The sequence below is a fragment of the Pseudonaja textilis genome, chromosome 5 (assembly GCF_049901715.1).
Source record: "Pseudonaja textilis isolate UNSWEBS1 chromosome 5, rPseTex1.2, whole genome shotgun sequence".
NCBI lineage: Eukaryota > Metazoa > Chordata > Lepidosauria > Squamata > Elapidae > Pseudonaja > Pseudonaja textilis.
This window is the reverse complement of record NC_141994.1, coordinates 20445219-20464190: the sequence shown is the minus strand read 5'-3', so window position 1 is coordinate 20464190 and position 18972 is coordinate 20445219. Positions and strand designations below refer to the sequence as shown.

At 45.8% G+C, this 18972-nt stretch overlaps 1 protein-coding gene across 1 annotated transcript in view; it reads right to left on the bottom strand.

Annotated features, from left to right (window-relative positions):
• Positions 1–2179: 2179 nt before the first annotated feature.
• Positions 2180–18972, bottom strand: part of LOC113437144 (uncharacterized) — an 87942-nt gene continuing 71149 nt past the window's right edge. Inside the window, exons 10-16 of the mRNA XM_026702002.2 lie at positions 18546–18620; positions 17692–17781; positions 9623–9774; positions 7628–7789; positions 6530–6600; positions 4890–4994; positions 2180–2776 (exon numbers count right to left, since the gene is read on the bottom strand). Of these exons, the coding sequence (XP_026557787.2) occupies positions 2622–2776; positions 4890–4994; positions 6530–6600; positions 7628–7789; positions 9623–9774; positions 17692–17781; positions 18546–18620 (810 nt within the window). The 3' untranslated portion in view covers positions 2180–2621. The remainder of the gene's footprint in view (positions 2777–4889; positions 4995–6529; positions 6601–7627; positions 7790–9622; positions 9775–17691; positions 17782–18545; positions 18621–18972) is intronic.

Sequence of the window (18972 nt, the reverse complement as noted above, 5' to 3'; positions counted from 1 at the left end):
CAAAATAGTCGCTAAACAAATAGTGGCAAGTCTACCTGCGCATAGAATGACAAGCCTACCATGGGTACCATTTTATGAGATCACCCCCCGCCCCAACATTTCCCATCAACCTCCCAAAAGATTACTTCCACATGCAAACCAGGTTGCTGGTGATTCCAGCCTTGCGTTCCTCGTGTCAGGGATCATCTGGGCTTGGTCATATAACCTCACCGGTTATGGAAAAACCACGGTTGGCCTCTTGACTCCTCTCCAACATAGGCTCCTTAACCAGCTCGATGGCTAACCGTGATGCCCGTTGTCCAATCCAGACCATCCACCTGTTCTTGTATATACTGAGAGCAACCAGAATTTTCTATGCGGAAAGATGACGCACTAATTTCCACAATGGAAGAGCGGATGGTAAAGGTGATGGAATGGGCAGAAATGGCAAAACGGACTGCTTTAATTAGAAGAACTGATCCCCTTTTGTCTCTAGAAACACAGGGCTGGAAGGGACCTTGGAGGTCTTCTAGTCCAACCCCCTGCCCTTATTTGATATGGAAACCACTTCGTTTTTGCTCAAAACTGAAAAAAAGAAAAAAGAAACGTCGATTTTAGGTTTCGATGATGGGAACGATTTTGTTCTTACAGAAACGGATCTGGAATGTAGTCAAAAAAGCAAAACGCGGAGGTTGCATTCCTTTTTTCTTGTACACTTCTGCACTGAAAAAAGTGGGATGTTACGCCTTTATTTTTTCTTTGCACCTTTCTCCTCCTTTCTTTCACTTTTCTAAGTCTTGTTTTCTTTCGCATTTTTATCTCGTAATAAAAATGATTTTTTAAAAAAATAACATTTTTTTAAAAATAGAACAGAACATAGGTGTCAAACTCGCGATGTCACTTCGTCACGTGATGTAACGTGACTTCCACCCCCCCTTGCTAAACCGGGGGTGGGCATGGCCAGTGCGTGACACATTTGTCTTTGTGGGCTATGAGTTTGACACCCCTGGAATAGAACGACAGAGTGGGAAGGGACTTTGGAGGTCTTCTAGACCAACCCCCTATTATACAGGAGACCCTATACCAGGGGTCTTCAAAACTTAGCTTTAAGACGTGTGGACTTCAACTCTCAGAATTCCTCCTCTGGTCCTGTTAGCTCATGAATTCTGGGAGTTGAAGCCCACACGTCTTAAACTTGCCAAGTTTGAAAAGCCTTGCCTTATACCATTCCAGAAAAGTGGCTGTCCATGAAGCACCCACAAGTTCTAGTGGTAAGCCGTTCCACTGGTTGTTTTCACTGTTAGGAAGCTGCTCCTTCATTCTACAGTAGGTTGCTTCTCTTCTTGTTTAATTTCCATCCATTGTTCTTTGTCCTGCCTTCTGGTCCTTGGAAAATAGCTTGACTCCCCCTTCTTTGGGGCAGCCCCTGAGATATTGGAACACTGCTATCATATCACCCCATGTCCTTCTTTTCATTAGACTAGAACGACCCAATTCCTGCAACTATTCTTCCTTTTATTTCTAGTCTTAATCCTGTTCCTTTAATACCACCCAACGTGCAGCAATTAAGCTGAAGCTTTCCTGGTGAACACAATCAAGCGTTTCTCTTGAGAAATGTGTGTGTTTGTGTGCCTGCACACACGGGTTGGGTGACTGCAAAAGGGATCAGAGCAGAGGTGGTCTTCAGCAGGTTCTGACCAGTTCTGGAGAACCGGTAGCGGAAATTTTGAGTAGTTCGGAGAACCGGCAAATCCCACCTCTGACTGGCCCCGCCCCCATCTGTTATCCGCTTCCCATTGAGTCCCAGCTGATTGGCTGGGTCTTCTTTGGTTGCCCTGCACAGGAGAACGGAACTGGAAAGCAGGTTAGCGGGGTGGGGAGGGAATGGGGATTTTGCAGTAACTTCCTCTAGGAGTGGGGAGGGAATGGGGATTTTATAGTATCCTTCCCCTGCCACGCCCACCAAACCACGCCCGACACACCATGCCACACCAACCAAGCCATGCCCACAGAACCAGCAATACATTTTTTTGAATCCCACCACTGGATCAGAGCCACGGCAGAATGGCAACTTACAAACCCGGATCTCAATTTTTCCTGCCAGCAGTTGCTGTCAGGAGAAGGGATTTGACATGGACAACGCGATTTCTTTCTTGGCAGGAACCTGATTTGCACACGCTAAAATGGAAAGGAAAGGCCATTTCATCCTAAGACCACATCATGTATTTTTTTTTTCCTCTACCGCATTCGGCTAGACAGTCCAAAGCACGTTCAAATGTTAATATTTTAGCCTCACATCTTTCTGTGAGATGGGCTAAAGACTTTTTTTCTTTTTTAATTGGCAGAGCGGTGTGTGCATTTAAATGTGAGAGAGTGAAGATCATCAGGGTTCTCTGGCGGTCCCTGTCCATTTCCTTGGCTCTTCCTCCTCTCCACAATCCTCTCAAGAAAAAAATCACGCAGCTCTTTTCTCCTGGCTTTTTCCAACACCTGGGGGGACAGAACCGGTACAACCGATGATGCCAACGACACCAGTTTGTGCTTTGCCCCTTCGGTCTCGCAATTCACACGGCAGTTTTTCTTTTTTCTTTTTTAACACCTTGCAATGTCCTCCGGAGTTGGAGAGGCAGGGTGGGAATCTTTTATCTCCTGCGAAAGACCTGCTGTTTGGCGTTTTTCACCCGCTGCTCTTCCTTCAGGTTCATCTGTCGGACTTGTTTGCTGGAGATGGTCTCCACGTGATCCAAAGGAAACCAGCCTCTCTCTCCGTCTGAGAGCTTCACGCCTTCACGCCAGCCTGCAGAGAGATCGAAAGCAGGTGGTTGAGAGAACGCGCATCGCGACGTTATCCTAAAAATTAAGTGCCTTGATGCGTGCGTCCCCCTGATGTAAAGGATGGCTCTCTTTACCTGGTCAATACTCCTAATACACACAGGAAGTTCATCGCCTCATTGCACACCTGCCTAGCGGAATCCCCAATAACATCACTTACATTCGTGGTGGCCAAATTTTGGGGCTCCTGTGTCAAAAATTGCCCATGCTCTAGTGTGTACGCACTCATGTGCCAGCACCCAGAATGCAATGTGCAGCCCCCCCTCCCCATGCCCTCTGTGCATGGATGCGCAATCCCTCACCACCCCCTTACATGCACTGAGCCTTACAGCTGATTTTTCGGCTGGTTTGTGGCCTTTTTCGGCCTCCGAGCGGCTTGGAAAAAGCCTCTGCAAGGCTTTTCAGGATGAATTATAGGCTCATTTCATCACTTCTGGTATTACAGGAAGTGACAAAACGGGCCTATTATTCGACCTGAAAAGCCTTGCAGAGGCTTTTTCCATGCCTCCAAGAGGCAGAAAAAGGCCTCAAACCAACCGGAAAAATAAATCAGTGTGAAGCGCGCTCATGCGCAGTGAAGTAAGTTTGCCTCTGGCTCGGGTGCCAACATAAGTGCATGCCATAGATTCGCCATCACGGACCTACATCAATGACGCAACCTTTGGGAGTCTACCTGCAGACAAGCTTCAGGTGGCCTGTTGTGACCCAGGTCTCCAAACACGACAAACCCTCTGATGTGAACTCAACAGATTCCTTTATTAGCAATGCTGGCAGCCCTGGCAAAAAGTTTCCCTTGCAGGCTAACAAGTCCGTCTGGCAGGAAGATGAATAGTTGTCTGCCACACCTATTCATTTCCTCCCCTGCCTTTTATCCCCAGAGCTAGGGTGGGACTTTGCTAGCAATGGTGGCATTTCCATCCCAAGGACCGGCCCATAGATTTCCACTGCTCTCCTTTCCTCTGCCTTCTGTGCATCTGCACATCAGGCACTGGACCCAGCTGTTCCTCCTCTTCCCTCATCAGCCTCCTCCAGACCTGGCTTTTCCGTCCCAAGGACCGGCCCATATATTTCCACTGCTCTCCTCTCCTCTGCCTTCTGTGCATCTGCACGTCAGGCGCTGGACCCAGCTGTTCCTCCTCTTCCACATCAGCCACCGCCAGACCTGGGGAATGTTGACTCCCCATGTGAGGGCTGACGGGCAGCCCAGGCTCCGCCTCTGTCTCTCTCTCTCTCTCTCTCTGCCAGCTCCATTCCCTCTTCCCCCTCGGAGCTCCCAGACTGCCCTGATGCTTACCCTGAACTCCCACCTGCCTCCGCCTCCTCTGATTTGGCCACTGGAGGGGCCGGTGGCCGACAGGCCACAACATGGCCCACTGCAGGATGAGTTCTGTTCCGCTCCTGCTGCTTTTTGTGCAGAGGAGTTTCCTGTTTCATCTGAACCCTGATGGTGAGTTTTTTTTTCTGGGATTAAACGTTAAGTGGACATGATGGCTTGTTCTTGGTTAAGCAGCTCCACCAGTGTCTACGTGAGCTGTGTGAGCTCAAATGCAGTGGTGCTCCAGGCTCCTACTCTTTGCTGAGACTTTACAGAGAGGCACATAGAGGACCCAAGGTTAATCAGCCAGAGATTGACTCCTCTTGAGCTTCCTTAGCTGTCAGGTTGACTGCCCATCTTCTCATGCCATTCAGCTTACCCTAAGCAGATTCTATCCAGAACTGGACAATTTCTGTGGTCTTTCACTCAATATTTCCCTCAACGCTGTCCAACTACTTATTAAGTCTGCACTATTACTATTAATCTTCTCATCACTCCTATCACCCATCCCCTCCCACTTGTGACTGAGTATATGACTAACTTGTTGCTTGTATCTTTACGATTTATATGGACTGTTTCCTAGTATGATTTGATTGCTTATTGTATCCTATGACTATCATTAAGTGACGTACCTGATGCTTCTTGACGAATGTATCTTTTCTTTTATGTACACTGAGAGCATTTACACCAAGACAAATTCCTCGTGTGTCCACACTTGGCCAATAAATCAATCAAGCATTCATTCATTCATTCATTCACTCACCATCACTGCTTGACCGCAAGACCATGACTATGTCGGCTTTCTCCAGAGTCAGTTCATCATGTTCTCGTGCCTTGTAAGATTTCACACACTGCACCTGAGGGGCATCTGGAAATGTGATGGGATATAGGGTTGGTTATTTGGGGAAAATTACACCAATTCAAAATGCTTTTTGGTTAATGCAAGCACATTATGAACTCTTTTTACATCACATAATAAAGATGTTTAGGAGTTGAAACGATTGAGGCAGAGGAAAATATGTATAATAAGTAAAAGATTTCTGGGATTTCACACCTGGGATTCGATAGTGATGGGCCGGTTTTCTGGATTCTGTTTTTCACCAGCTTCAAATCTAAAATTGTGTATCTCTGACCTTTTGTTTTAATGAGAGTTTCTCTTCAACACCAGTTCTGTCCATAGGAAAACAATGGGGCAAATTGCCACAGACAATACACTGCAGCCAATTCAACGTGGCCAAAACTCAACCTGGGACAACTTGCTGCAGGACAATTTAACAATTCTATTTCATTCTTTAATTATAATTATAACTGCTTATTTAGTATTAATTAATTATAATTACTATTTAATTGTAATATAAATTTTAAAAAATATTTTTATTTTTGCCATTGACATTTCGTTGTATCCCTCCTTTTGCATCCTTTCTTTTAAGGATTCTAATCCACTATTCCTTTGATATTAATGTCACTCTTCTCCTGAAGTGAGTTGGCCATGGTCAATTGGGCGGGACGACTTGGCTGTGCTTAGTTGGTACGTGGCAAGTTGCCTGCGGTGAATTGGCTGTAGCAAGTTGTCACAGACTCCAGGAGGTAACATCATCAGAGCTAGAAGGGTTTGCAACGAGGCAGAGGATGTCTGTGGGGCCCTTGGTCCTCTCTGAGGTTGCTTGCTTTCTTGCAGACATTTCATTACCCAAGCTAGAAGGGCATAGGGTGTGTGGAATGGAGGAGGGGGAGGGAAGGAGAGGGGGAGGGGGAGGAAGACTGGGGGGGGGGGCAAGAGTGCCCTTTGAGCTTGGTTATTATCTTTCATTACCCAAACTAGGTAACATCATCAGTGCTAGAAGGGAGTAGGGTGTGTGAAATGGAGGAGGGGGGGGAAGGGAAGGAGAGGGGGAGGGGAAGGAAGAAGCTGGGGGGCAAGAGTGCCCTTTGAGCTTGGTTATTATCTTTAATTACCCAAACTAGGTGCCATCATCAGTGCTAGAAGGGAGCAGGGTGTGTGGAAGGAGGTGGGTGGGGGAAAGGGAGAAGGGGGAGAGGAAGAGGGGTAGGGGAAGGAAGACTGTGAGGTCAACAGTGTTCTTTTTGCTTGGTTATTATCTTTAATTACCCAAACTAGGTGCCATCATCAGTGCTAGAAGGGAGTAGGGTGTGGGGATGGAGGAGGAGGAGGACTGTGGGGTGTTTGGTGTTCTCTAATGTTGCTTGTTTTCTTGCAGATGTTTCAATACCCAAAGTAGGTACGATGATCGTTGCTGATGATGTTACCTAGTTATTAGGTTAAGGAAACATCTGCAAGGAACCGGGCAAGCTCAGAGGGCACCAAGGATCCCCTCATGTCACCGCAGAGCTACCCATGTTCTCTTTTATTGGCTTTACTTGTGTCCTGAGCTGCTTTCTTACCAGAATCATCCAATAGGTCAGGTTCAGGCTGTTGGGGCATAAGAGCAGAAATCCATCGCAGTTTCTCGCTCCTAGGAAAAAGGAAGAATGCGATCAGGTGGCAAGACCTCAGATGCTCTGTCCCTTCACTGGAAACATACTACGATGTGGTTCCTTGTGCTGCACTAAAACAAGACTTGTTCTATCAGCCACACTGCGATGCATTCACAGGTTGTGGTACACTATAAACCAGCGCTCTTCAAACTTGACAGCTTTAAGACTTGTGGACACCAACTGTTCCCACTGACAGAATTCCTCCTCCAGTCAGGTTAGCTCAGGAATTCTGGGAGTTGAAGTCCACAAGTCTTAAACTTGCCAAGTTTGAAGACCCTTGATATAGATAGATAGATAGATAGACAGATAGATAGAGATAGATAAGATAGATCGATCGATCAGGGGCCTTCAAACTTGACAGCTTTAAGACTTGTGGACTTCAACTCCCAGAATTCCTCCTCCAGTCAGATTAGCTCAGGAATTCTGGGAGTTGAAGTCCACAAGTCTTAAAACTTGCCACGTTTGAAGGCCCTTGCTATAAACCATCAGCCAAGGGATGTCAGACACAATTTTCTGAATTGGCGGTGGCAAAAACCAGCTTCTTGGGAGTGGGCTGCTGGGGGTCCGCAGGAGAGCCCCTAAGCTAAGATTCTGTGAAGTTCGGAAAACCCCCAAAGCCCACTCCTGGCTGGCCTTGCCCACCTCTCCCCTCCCCGGTGTCCCCACACGGCCCGTTTTGTATGCAGGTAAGTGCAGGGCGCACACAGAGGCTCAGGAAGAGTGAAAAATGGGCCTCCCGGAAGTTCAGGAAGGCCGGAAATGGGCCTGTTTCTGGCTTCCAGAGAGCCTCCGAAGCCCAGGGAGGCTTTTTTTCGCCCTCCTGAAAAGCCTCCGGAGCCCGGAGAGGGCAAAAACGCCACCCCCCACACCGTCGTGCAGGAGGCCGACTAGACCACACCCACCATGGCCACGCCCACCCAGCAACTGGGCAGAGAACCCATTGCTAAAATTGTAAAACTGTAAAACTGAGCTGGGCTGCCCAGAGTATCTCCCTGCCCGCCTTACTGAGTTTCTGTGCGGAAGAGGAATTCCACTTTCTTCCCCTGATTGTTCTGCAGCAGGAAAAGGCGGAAAAGGTTCTTGTTGTCGCCGTGGAGTTTCATTTCACACTTTTCCCCACGCACATCTGAGGAGGCTGCATGATCGAACACAATGAAACGCCCATTCCTGCCAGGGAGAGAGAGAGGGGTGGAAACAACACAAAAGTCAATATTCCCTGCTCTGGGCCAGGATTGTTTCATTCCTATCCTTCTTGCAGGAGAATACAGAAAGAACTATACTGGTTTCCTCTAAAGAGAATAACACAATGGAATAACAGAGTTGGAAGGGACCCCTTCCAACCCCTTCATCAAGCAGGAAATCTGTACCAAAGGTGCTTTTTCAAGGAGGCAACTGGACTCTCTGGTTTTTCTTCTTTTGAAGACATTTCACTTCTCATCCAAGAAGCTTCTTCAGCTCTGACAGGATAGTCGATAATGGAAGGATTTATATTTCTTGCAGAAAGCTGGTCATTTGCATCCTTTTAGAGGGTCATTGAGGCCACTTGGAAGTTTATCTGTGTAGTCAGGGACACCTGAGTAGCACAAATGGTTCCAATTTTTTTCCTCTAGAAAGCCATTTCAGTGGATCATCTTGACTTCAGAAGTTGTGGGTGCTCCATCGCTGAAGGTTTTAATGCCCCTGTTGGAGTCTGACTCTGAGGGAGAGGAGGAACAGCCGACAGGGAGTGGGAGTGTGGCTCTGGAGGTTGTGGAGGAGGCTGGGGAAGGGCAGAGGCCGGCTGAGCAGTCAGAGGAAGACTCAGGCTCACCCTCTCTTCATCCTAGGGCATGCAGGGAGGAGCAGATAAGGGAGAAATGTGAGGGCATGGTCTACGGGGGAGGAAGGGGCCCTGATCCCCTTCATGGACTGTAGCTGTGAGGACTGTTTAAAAGGACAAACTGCGCATGGGCCAGTGCCGGTAGCAAAGCGTGCATTATTCTTGTCGGAGCTTATCTGTGTTTTGGCTTCCTCCCAACTGTGGTAGCTGCTTCTCTGGTAGAAGTCTGCAATTAATCATCCTTGCCTGCTGTACTAATTCCTTCAGTGTGGTTTGGGTTGGGTTTTTTATTTCACATTAACTTTACTTTGGGTGCGGACTGCATTTACTCCCTCCGTAAACTGTTTTCTTTAACAGTTTGCTATCCAGCCGAGAATAATTGGACATTGGGGCCGAGTTGGAGGCATTCAAGGGACTTTCTTCTATTTTTGTGACTTAGTTATTTTTGTGTCATGCCTTTGGTCATCACAGAGGCTTTCAAGAAGAGACTGGACAACCATCTGTCTGAAACAGTATAGGATCTCCTGCTTGAACAGGGGGTTGGACTAGAAGACCTCCAAGGTCCCTCCCAACTCTTGGCATTCTGTTCTGTCCCATTCATCTGCTTTCAATCAGGGTCTTTCTTCCTAGGTCAGATGTGTAAGGAAAAAAAGCAATGAGCCAAAGATCTTGCATGTCCTCATGAGGGCCGGTAAAAAGACTAACCACGTTTTTCTTTCAAGAGGCCACAGAGCCATCTCTGCAGCCATCTATCTTATTGAGAAGAAGAACATCTGAAGGTGCAGTGAGACCCAAAACTAGAGGTGGGATTCAGCAGGTTCTGACCAGTTCTGAAGAACTGGTAGCGGATATTTTGAGTAGTTTGGAGAACTGGCAAATCCCACCTCTGACTAGCCCTGCCCCCATCTATTCTCCGCCTCCCATTGAGTCCCAGCTGATTGGCTGGCTCTTTTTTGGTTACCCTGCACAGGAAAACAGAGCTGGAAAGCAGGTTAGTGGGGTGGGGAGGGAATGGGGATTTTGCAGTATCTTTCCCCTGCCATGCCCACCAAGCCACACCCACAGAACCAGCAGTAAAAAAAATTGAATTCCACCACTGCCCAAAACCTTTCTTCTTTGATCCTCTTTGATGAGTTCAAACGGCCCTGGATTCTTCAGAGACCCAGCCCCCTCAAACTTACTCCCTAGGTCGAGATAGGAGGAGGTAATCATTGAAGAGGTGGAGGTAGATGGGCCGGGTGGTAAGTTTCCATTTCAAGCTGATATTGTATTCCAGAGCTGTAAGTTCTCCATGTTTCACTAGCCGCCGGGACTGGGAGATAAGTGGGAAGATCTGCAAAGGGAAGGATTCTCCTTTTAGCCATCTTTTTTAAAGATAGATGGATAGATAGATAGATAGATAGATAGATAGATAGATAGATAGATAGATGATAGATAGATAGATGATAGATGGATGGATGGATGGATGGATGGATGGATGGATGGATAGATAGATAGATAGATAGATAGATAGATAGATAGATAGATAGAGATAGATGGATGGATAGATAGATGGATAGATAGATAGATAGATAGATAGATAGATAGATAGATAGATAGATGATAGATAGATAGATGGATAGATAGATAGATAGATAGATAGATAGATGGATGGATAGATAGATAGATGATAGATAGATAGATATAGGTATGGATGGATGATGGATGGATGGATAGATAGATGATAGATAGATATAGGTATGGATGGATGATGGATGGATGGATGGATGGATAGATAGATAGATAGATAGATAGATAGATAGATAGATAGATATAGATGAGAGATGAGAGATAGATAGATAGATATAGGTATGGATAGAAGATAGATAGATAGATAGATAGATAGATAGATAGATAGATAGATAGATAGATAGATAGATAGACAGATAGATATAGATGAGAGATAGATAGATAGATATAGGTATGGATAGAAGATAGATAGATAGATAGATAGATAGATAGATAGATAGATAGATAGATGAATAGATAGATAGATAGATATAAATGGATAGATACAGATGAGAGATGAGAGATAGATAGATAATAGATAGATGAGAGATGAGAGATAGATGAGATATAGATGATAGATATAGATGATGGATATAAATGATAGATGATAGATGGATAGATAGACGGATAGGTGGATGGATGGATGGATAGATAGATAGGCAGACAGACAGACAGATGGATGTTTGGTTGCTAAATGAGACATTTGTTAAGTGAGTTTTGCCCCATTTTACAAACTTTCTTGTTAAGTGAATAACTGCAGTTGTTAAGTTAGTTAACACGGTTGTTAAGTGAATCTGGCTTCCCCAATTGACTTGGCTGGTCAGAAAGTCACAAAAAGTGATCACGTGACCCTCAGGACACTGCAACCACCGTAAATGGATGTCAGTGGTCAAGCCTCCGATTGTAAATCACGTGACCTTGGGGGATGCTGCAATGGTCAAAAGTTTGAAAAATGGTGCTAAGCCACTTTCTTCAGTGCCATCCTAACACTGAACGATGAATAAACGAACTGTTGTTAAGGTGTAAGTTGAGGACTACCTGTAGTAATTTTGATTTTCTTTTTTTTAAAAAAAGTTAAAATGCAAAATTTCCCTCCCACCCCAGAAAAGTGGTTTTTACAAAAACCATCAACCACAAAAAACAAACAAGACATTCAAAAGGTGAGTTAAAAAAGGGACACAAACATATATACACATATTATGCCTCCTGTTGAATACTGATAAATACATTGCAACAATATTAGTTTCCCAACCCATGAGAAACAGGCCCATTTTTTAAAAAAAAACCCCATCTAATTCTTTTTCCAAATTATGAACCTGTCATCTATCGATTATATTTATGACAAAATAGTTAGCAAGCAGATGAAAAAAAAAAGATTAGAATTTCAAACCATCTGTTAACAAACTATTATTATATGCAACCCCGTAGAAAGTTTACCATAGTTTCTTCTCTGTCCCTTTTCAGTCACACTTAAATCGTTGCCTCATAATAATTCCCAGCTAGGCTTCTCCTCCAACAAATAGCAGGGCATTCATTGTCCAGTGTTATATTGTATGCATATTATCCATAAGTACATCTAAGAGCCAATATGGCCTAGTGGCTAAGGCCCCGAGCTATGAAGCAGGAGGTTGTGAGTTCAAGTCCCACCTTAGCCATGAAAGCCAATTGGGTGACTTTGGGCCAGTCACTCACTCAGCCCAGCCTACCTCACAAGATTGTTGTTGCAGGGAAAATAGGAGAAGAACGTGCCCTGTAAAAGTTATTTGTAAAAATAATAAAGGGGAGGAACTAAACCCACAATACCTCCAAGATATGCCTGTATTCTTATGCAGATAATGCAGCATGCTTCCAAGACACACACACACACACACACTTACAAATGCTCACTGGTGCAAACTCTTTCAAGCCAATATGTCGCACAAATATTCAGTATTAAACACAGACCAGAAGCTACTGTATTGCTGTTGTTCTCTTGTTGGAGATTACAGCCCTGGGCTTACCCTGTCTTCTTTCTATATCTATATACATGTATATAAGCGAAATATCACTCACACATCATCACAAAATCTCCAGAACTGTAAAGCCTACAAATTTGAAATTTGGCACGTATGTTCCTCTTGGTTTTGAGGTGCTCACTAAGAAAGGATTTTTCCAAATGACCATCAGAGCATTAGTATTTCCTATATTATTATTATTAACATGCTCTGATGCTAAGGAGTTCTACTCCCTCTCCCCACCTGAAAAGAAATCTCTTCCAAATGCGAAACACAAGCAGAGGAGAGGAGTTTCAGTTTCACTTTGAGAGCTCCAAGCAGCTTTAGTACAGAACAGTTGAGCTAAGCCACGCCCAGGCTCCTTGCTGTCTCCTCCTTGTCCACACAGCAAAGACTGTTTCAGTTTCCAAACAGCCCTTAACTCTCTCACACACTCACAGGACACTAGCCAAATGAGTACCAATGGATGCTGGTAGGCAAAGGCAGAATTTTCCCCCCTTATTTTCCTCCCCCAAGACTAAGCCCAACTACATAGCTTCGTAGTGAAGCACGGGTATCCCACTAGTTATTGCATAAAACACGAGAAAGAAATGAGGCGTGAGATTAAAAGCTGCAGAACTTAAATGGGAATTGCCCAAATTTACACCACAGGTGCTTTTCAAAAGACAACTGGACTTTCTTCTTGTTGTTTTTTTCTTGAAAACGTTTCGCTTCTGCTCCACTGATTGAGACGTCTAGCCAAATCTAGTTTATTCCATGAACAGGGGCAATACGTTTTGAAACCTTCCTGTATTTGCATCCACCCCTCTGATCTCCCCTCTCCCCTTTCCAGGTTCCCCACAAAAAGCCATCCAACCAAAGCTTTCTCAATCTTCCTTTTCACCTCAATTTGTTTTCCTTATCACCAAGTCATCTCTATGTTTTTATAATCAGTCCGCACTGACTCAGCCTCCCTTTGTGCTGGAGTTTTACCTCTTCTGGTTTTACGGCACACTCCCCTTCCACTGAATTCTGACTAACTCTGAACTTCGGACCGGACCTCCCCAGGCTCGTCGCCACATAACAAAAGTAGGGGATCTTTTCAAAAGGCCCTGAGCTGTATATCCCCTTCCTATGGACAATGGATGGAAGCTATAACCAAGGAGAGAAGCAACCTGGAAAAACTTCCGAAGACGGAGAGCAATGAACCAGCGGAAGGACTTGGTTTTGAAGAAGAAACTGGACAATCCCTTGTCTGAAACTGTACAGGGTCTCTTGCTCCAGCAGAGGGTACGACTGGAAGACCTCTGAGGTCCCTTCCAACTCTATGATTCTATATTCTACGTTCCTACAGTCGTTTCCAGGTCTTAGAACTTCTCCACCATTAGCAAACATCGTTAAGCAAGGGGCCCAAACTCACCTACCTTGCTTTAATGGGTGTGTACTGTATAACCTTTACCTCTATGTATGTATAAGGTCTGCTCATTCTATCTGCTTACACGGTCAAACTCAGATGCAGGGGTGGGCCTCAAAAATTTTAGCAATGGGTTCTCTGCCCGTTTGCTGGGTGGGCAAGGCCATCGTGGGCGTGGCCTAGCTGGCCTCCTGCACCTTGGTGTGTGTCTGTGTGTGGGGGTGTTTTCGCTCTCCCCAGATTCCGGAGGCTTTCCTTGAGCCTCAGGGAGGGTGAAATCGGCCTCTCCCGGGCTCCGGAGGCCGGAAATGGGCTCATTTCTGGACTTCCGGGAGGCCTGTTTTACCCCCTCCCCAAGCCTCCACATGGATCCTGCACTTTCCTGCATCCAAAACGGGCCACGTGGGGACTCCTGGGAGGGGAGGGGAGGGGGCAGCCAGGGGTGGGATTTGGCGGTTCGCTGAACTGGCCATAAAATGAAGCTACGGGTCCACCCAAACCTGGAGGAGGAGAACGGTGGGCTCCTTGGTGCTCTCTGAGCTTGCTTGTTTTCTTGTAGACGTTTTATTACCCTAACTGAGTAACATCATCAGCTCTAGCAAGGAGTGTGGTTTGCTGTCCGTTTATATTCTGGTGACTCGCCTGTCTGGATGGGTGGGGGAAGCAAGACACCGGAATATAAACGGGTGGCAAACCTCACTGATGATGTTACTTAGTTAGGGTAAGGAATCTTCCTCCCCCTCCTCTCAAACTGATGAGGTTAGCTAGTTAGGGTAATGAAACATCTACAAGGAAAGAAGCAAGTTCAGGGAGTACCAAGGACCCCACAGCCGCCACTTTCCCCCCTCCTCTTCCTCTCCTCCTCCTCCTCCTCCTCCTCCTCCGTTACTCCATAAACCCCACTCCCTTCTAGCACTGATGTTACCTAGTTTGGGTAACAAAACATCTGCAAAAACAAACAGGCTCAGAGAGCACCAAGGATCCTACAGTCCTCCTCCTCCTCCAACCATACTGCCTTCTAGCACTGATAATGTTACCTAGCTTGGCAACAAAACGTCTGCAAGAAAACAACCAAGCTCCCAAGAGCACCAAGGAACCCTTCATTTCAACCCTGAGCTACAAATATTCTCCTTTAAAAAATAAATGATGAACTGACGACATCCTAAAATATGATGTCCTGTCCGTGCTCTCTCTTGACTCACACTCTGGATCTCATGTTACCTACTGGCAGAATTGGGAAAGGGGCTCTCCGACGAAGCTTAAAGAATAATATGGCTGTGTTTTGAAAACTGAAAGTGATTCCACCCAGATGGTTTGGATGACGTTTAGATGGCCCCATCTGCTCTCAGCACGTCTAAAGGCTCCTGCTGAAGGAAACAGCCTGCACGGGTTTAGAGTGATTAATAGTTCCCTTGAGTGAGGAAGTTAACCTCTGAGACACAGTGATTTTTGCTGCCTCTCTTAAGAAATCCCAAAGCTTTGCAACAATTACTAGAATCGCCTTGCAAATTCAGTTCAACTTTTGCTGACTTCATGGGAAACTTCTAGTTAGTATCTTCAACAAATTCACCTTGTTCCCTGATGAGAACCATGAACTTAGACCGGTGGTCCTTGACTCGTGACCGCAATCGATTCCCAAATTTTCTGCTGTTAAGGGACACATGGGTTTAAGGGAGCTTTGCCCCCATTTTATGACCTTTCTGGCCAGGGTTGTTAAGTGAAGCACTCCCATTGGTCAGTTAGTAACCCGCTTGTTAAGTGAATCTGGCTTTTTCTCCTGGTCAGGTGGTCGCAAAAAGGGGGAAAAAAATCATATGACCCCGGGGCACTGCAGCCGTCATAAATCTGAGTCGGTTGCCAAGCATCCAGATATAAATCAAGTAACCGTGAGGAGGCTGCAATGGTCATAAGTGTGAAAAATGGGGTCATAAGTCACTTTTTTCAGTGCTGTTGTAACTTTGAATGGTCACTAAACGAATTGTTGTAAGACGAGGACTACCTGTATATTTGGAGGTAGCGATCTAGCCCGTATCTATCACTCTAGTCCTGAGTTGATGACTGTTTCAGAGATGTATGCAATGAAATCTCATGGGTAATCAGTGGGGGTATTCAGCCGGTTTGCACTGGATCGGGGGAACCCGTAGCAAGGATTTGGCGTGGGTTGCCGAACCGGTAGGAAGTTGCCCTGGTTGCCCAGTTGCCACTGGCTCACTTGCCCTGCCTTTCCCTCCCGAGCCGTTCATACGATCAGCTGGGCCGGGATTCCCCTGGATGAGGCCCAGAAAGGCAAAAAATAGGAGGGAGCCCAGCCTCCCCTCCATTGTTTGCCTTCCTGAGCCCCCAGAGGGGCCTTAAGGGAGCAAAAATGCACCCCCTAGAGCAGTGGTCCCCAACCTTTTTTGTACCAGGGACCAGTTTCACGCAGAAACACTTTTTCAAGGACCGGGGTGGGGGGGGAGACACTTTTTCAAGGAGGGGAGGGGAGGAGTCCAAGTTTGGTGGTTTGCTTGCAGACGCTTCATTACCTGACTTGATAACATCTGATGTTGTTACCTAGTCGGGTAATAAAACGTCTGCCAACAAACCACCAAGTTCAGGGAGGCTCAGGACAAGTCGCTGCAGGATGGCTGAGAAGCCCCACCTCTCAGCCCTGCCTCCCTCAGCCTCATCCCTCAGGTGTCTCCCTCCCTCCCTCCCTCAGCCTTATCCCTCAGGTGTCTGCCTGGTTCCTCTCTTCAGTCGCTCTCTCGCTCCTCCACCAGCCCAGGAAGAAACTGCTTCAAAGAAGCCGGCAGGGTGGCTTTTCCTGTCGGCGCAGCTCCTCCGAAGCGCCCGTTCACCCCGACCCGGCCGCCCACGGTTCAATCCAGTGCTCCATTCTGCCTGCCTGCCTTCGTTTCTGGTTGTTTCGGAGCAGCTTCGGCTGAGTAAAAGAGGCGAATAGTTATTATTCTCAGCCAAAGCTACTCCGAAACAACCAGAAACGAAGGCAGGCAGGCAGATTGGAGCACTGGATTGAACCGCGGGCAGCGGGGTGGGGGTGAACGGGCACTTCGGAGGAGCTGCGCCGACAGGAAAAGCCACCCTGCCGGCTTCTTTGAAGCAGTTTCTTCCTGGGCTGGTGGAGGAGCGAGAGAGCGACTGAAGAGAGGAACGAGGCGGGAGGAAACTGAAGCCGCTGAGCCGGAGAGCAGGACAGGCTTTGGTTGCTTCCTCCCTCCCCTTCTTTCATTTGTGTCCTTGATCCCTGATCCCAGCAGCATTCACCGAAGGGGAAGAAAGCCGCCATTTTTATTTTATTTTTATTTTCTTTGTGGCCCGGTACCAAATGATCCACGGACCGGGACCGGGACCGGTCCGCGGCCCGGTGGTTGGGGACCCCTGCCCTAGAGGCTCCTCTGAGGCCTAGAAGGACCAAAAAATGAGTGGGGGGTGGATGCAAAAAAAGCCACGCCCACCCAGTCACATGCCTATTCCCACATAATCAGGTCCACCAAGCCATGCCCACAAAACCAGGAGTAAAAAAATTGAATCCCACCACTGATTGTAATGTATGCTGATTAGTGTACCTTCAAAGTGACAATATTCTATTCTATTCTATTGTGTGCTATTCTATTCTATTCTATTCTATTCCATTCCATTCCATTCCATTCTCTATTCCATTTCATTCCATTCCATTATTTCTATTCTATGCTATGCTATGCTATGCTATGCCATGCCATGCCATTATTTCTATTCTATTCTGTTCTGTTCTGTTCTATTCTCATTCAATTCCCATTCAATTCCCTATTCTATTCCATTCCATTCCATTCCATATTTTCTATTCTATTCTATTGTGTGCTATTCTATTCTATTCTATTCCTATTCCTATTCCATTCCATTCTTATTCCTATTCTAAATTCTGTTTGCACCATGAGCTGAAACAAAAGTTAAAAGGGTGTTAGTTCTGACAAAGGAGTGGTGCCGTGGCCTAGAGGTGGAGCTCTCAGGAGGGTGTGAATTCGATCCTAGGTAGAGGCAGATATTTCTCTGGGCTCACTGAGACTATATCTGCTGAACAAAACTCTGCATTGGCAACAGGAAGGGCATCCGGCCATTAAACACTAGCTCCATTCAGTTGCCCAGACTCCACCCTGCAAGGGATTATGGGGTTGTTAAAAGATGATGAATGATGATGATGTTAGTTCTGACAATCTTGGCCATGGGTTTCTGAGTTCTGAAAACCTTTGGGAGGAGGTACGGAGGAAATTATATATATCTAGAAAACACGTGAATCCAAAGCAGATTCTTTGCAGGGTTTGTTTGGTTTTTTTACCTTGCATTCAAACTCCATATTTTGACTTAAGTGAATCAATTCTTCGGTGCTCTTCATACGCTGGACATTTGCATTGCAATCTTTGATGAGCTGCAGAGAGGAAAATGCCATCAGAGCAGAAAAAAAGGGAAGGGGGAAAGATCATTTGAAAAACCACCATTTCTTTTTACTGTGAAAGAACTGGATTTAAAAGCGATTGCATCATCCTTTAGCGTGCAGAGGGAAATTCTGTGTTATTATTTTTAGGAGGTGCGTGTGAGCATGGATTATCCACGTCACAGAACACCAGTCCCATGTACTCTTTAGAGGCGTTCTTATATATATATCATGTCATGTTAATTTTGGTTTCTGAAGGGTAAATTTTAACAGTCGGGGAAACTGTTCAAGTCTCTTGGATTTTGAGTCCCACAATTGTTTGACCTTCAAAGCAGAAAGATACCAAGCAGTATCTAATTTCTTTTCTTTTTTTTTCTGTTTGGCAATATCTTTTTAAGGATTACACTAAACAGATAAAGAGATAGAAATTTCTCCTACTACATTTATTTATTTTTTTAAAAAAAATAACTATTGAAAAATTTGCAGAGCTACCCAGCTTTAAAAAATACCAAAGTTTTGTGTTCTCTGCTGGTTCATTCAAATAATAATTAAGTATATTTGCATTCAGGGGCAAACTAAATGCTTTCCTTTCCATTCCTACTCTACGAAGGGGTTGCTCAGGCTATTATCATGCCTCTCTATTCCAAAAATGGAAGTAAACTCCTTGGATATTTCAGCTTCTGAAATGAAAGGAGATTTTTCTGTGAGGAGAGGAGAGACAATGGATGCCTGAAGAACAGATTTTGAGTGACTTCTACCTTCTCAAGAGCGTCGTATGCCTGTGTGGCCTGGACTTCTTCATCAGCCCCTGGTGGAATTCTTTTCAGGATGTTCTGCAGAAGGAAAGATTGATTGATTGATTTCCTGCCTTTATTATTTTTACAAATAAATCAAGGTGGCGAACATATCCAACATACCTTCCTCCTCTTACCTTCCCCAAAACAACAACCCTGTAAAATGAGTTGGGCTGAGGCAGAAGGACTGGACCAAGATCACCCAACTGGCTTTCGTGTCTGAGGTGGGACTAGAATTCACTGTCTCCTGGTAACTGGCCCAAAGTCACCCAGCTGGCATGAAAGCCTAAGGTGGGACTAGAACTCACAGTCTCCCACTCTCTAGCCTGGTGCCTTAACCACTAGGCCAAACTGGTTCTCTGTGAAAAGCTGGAAAGCGTCTATATTTTCT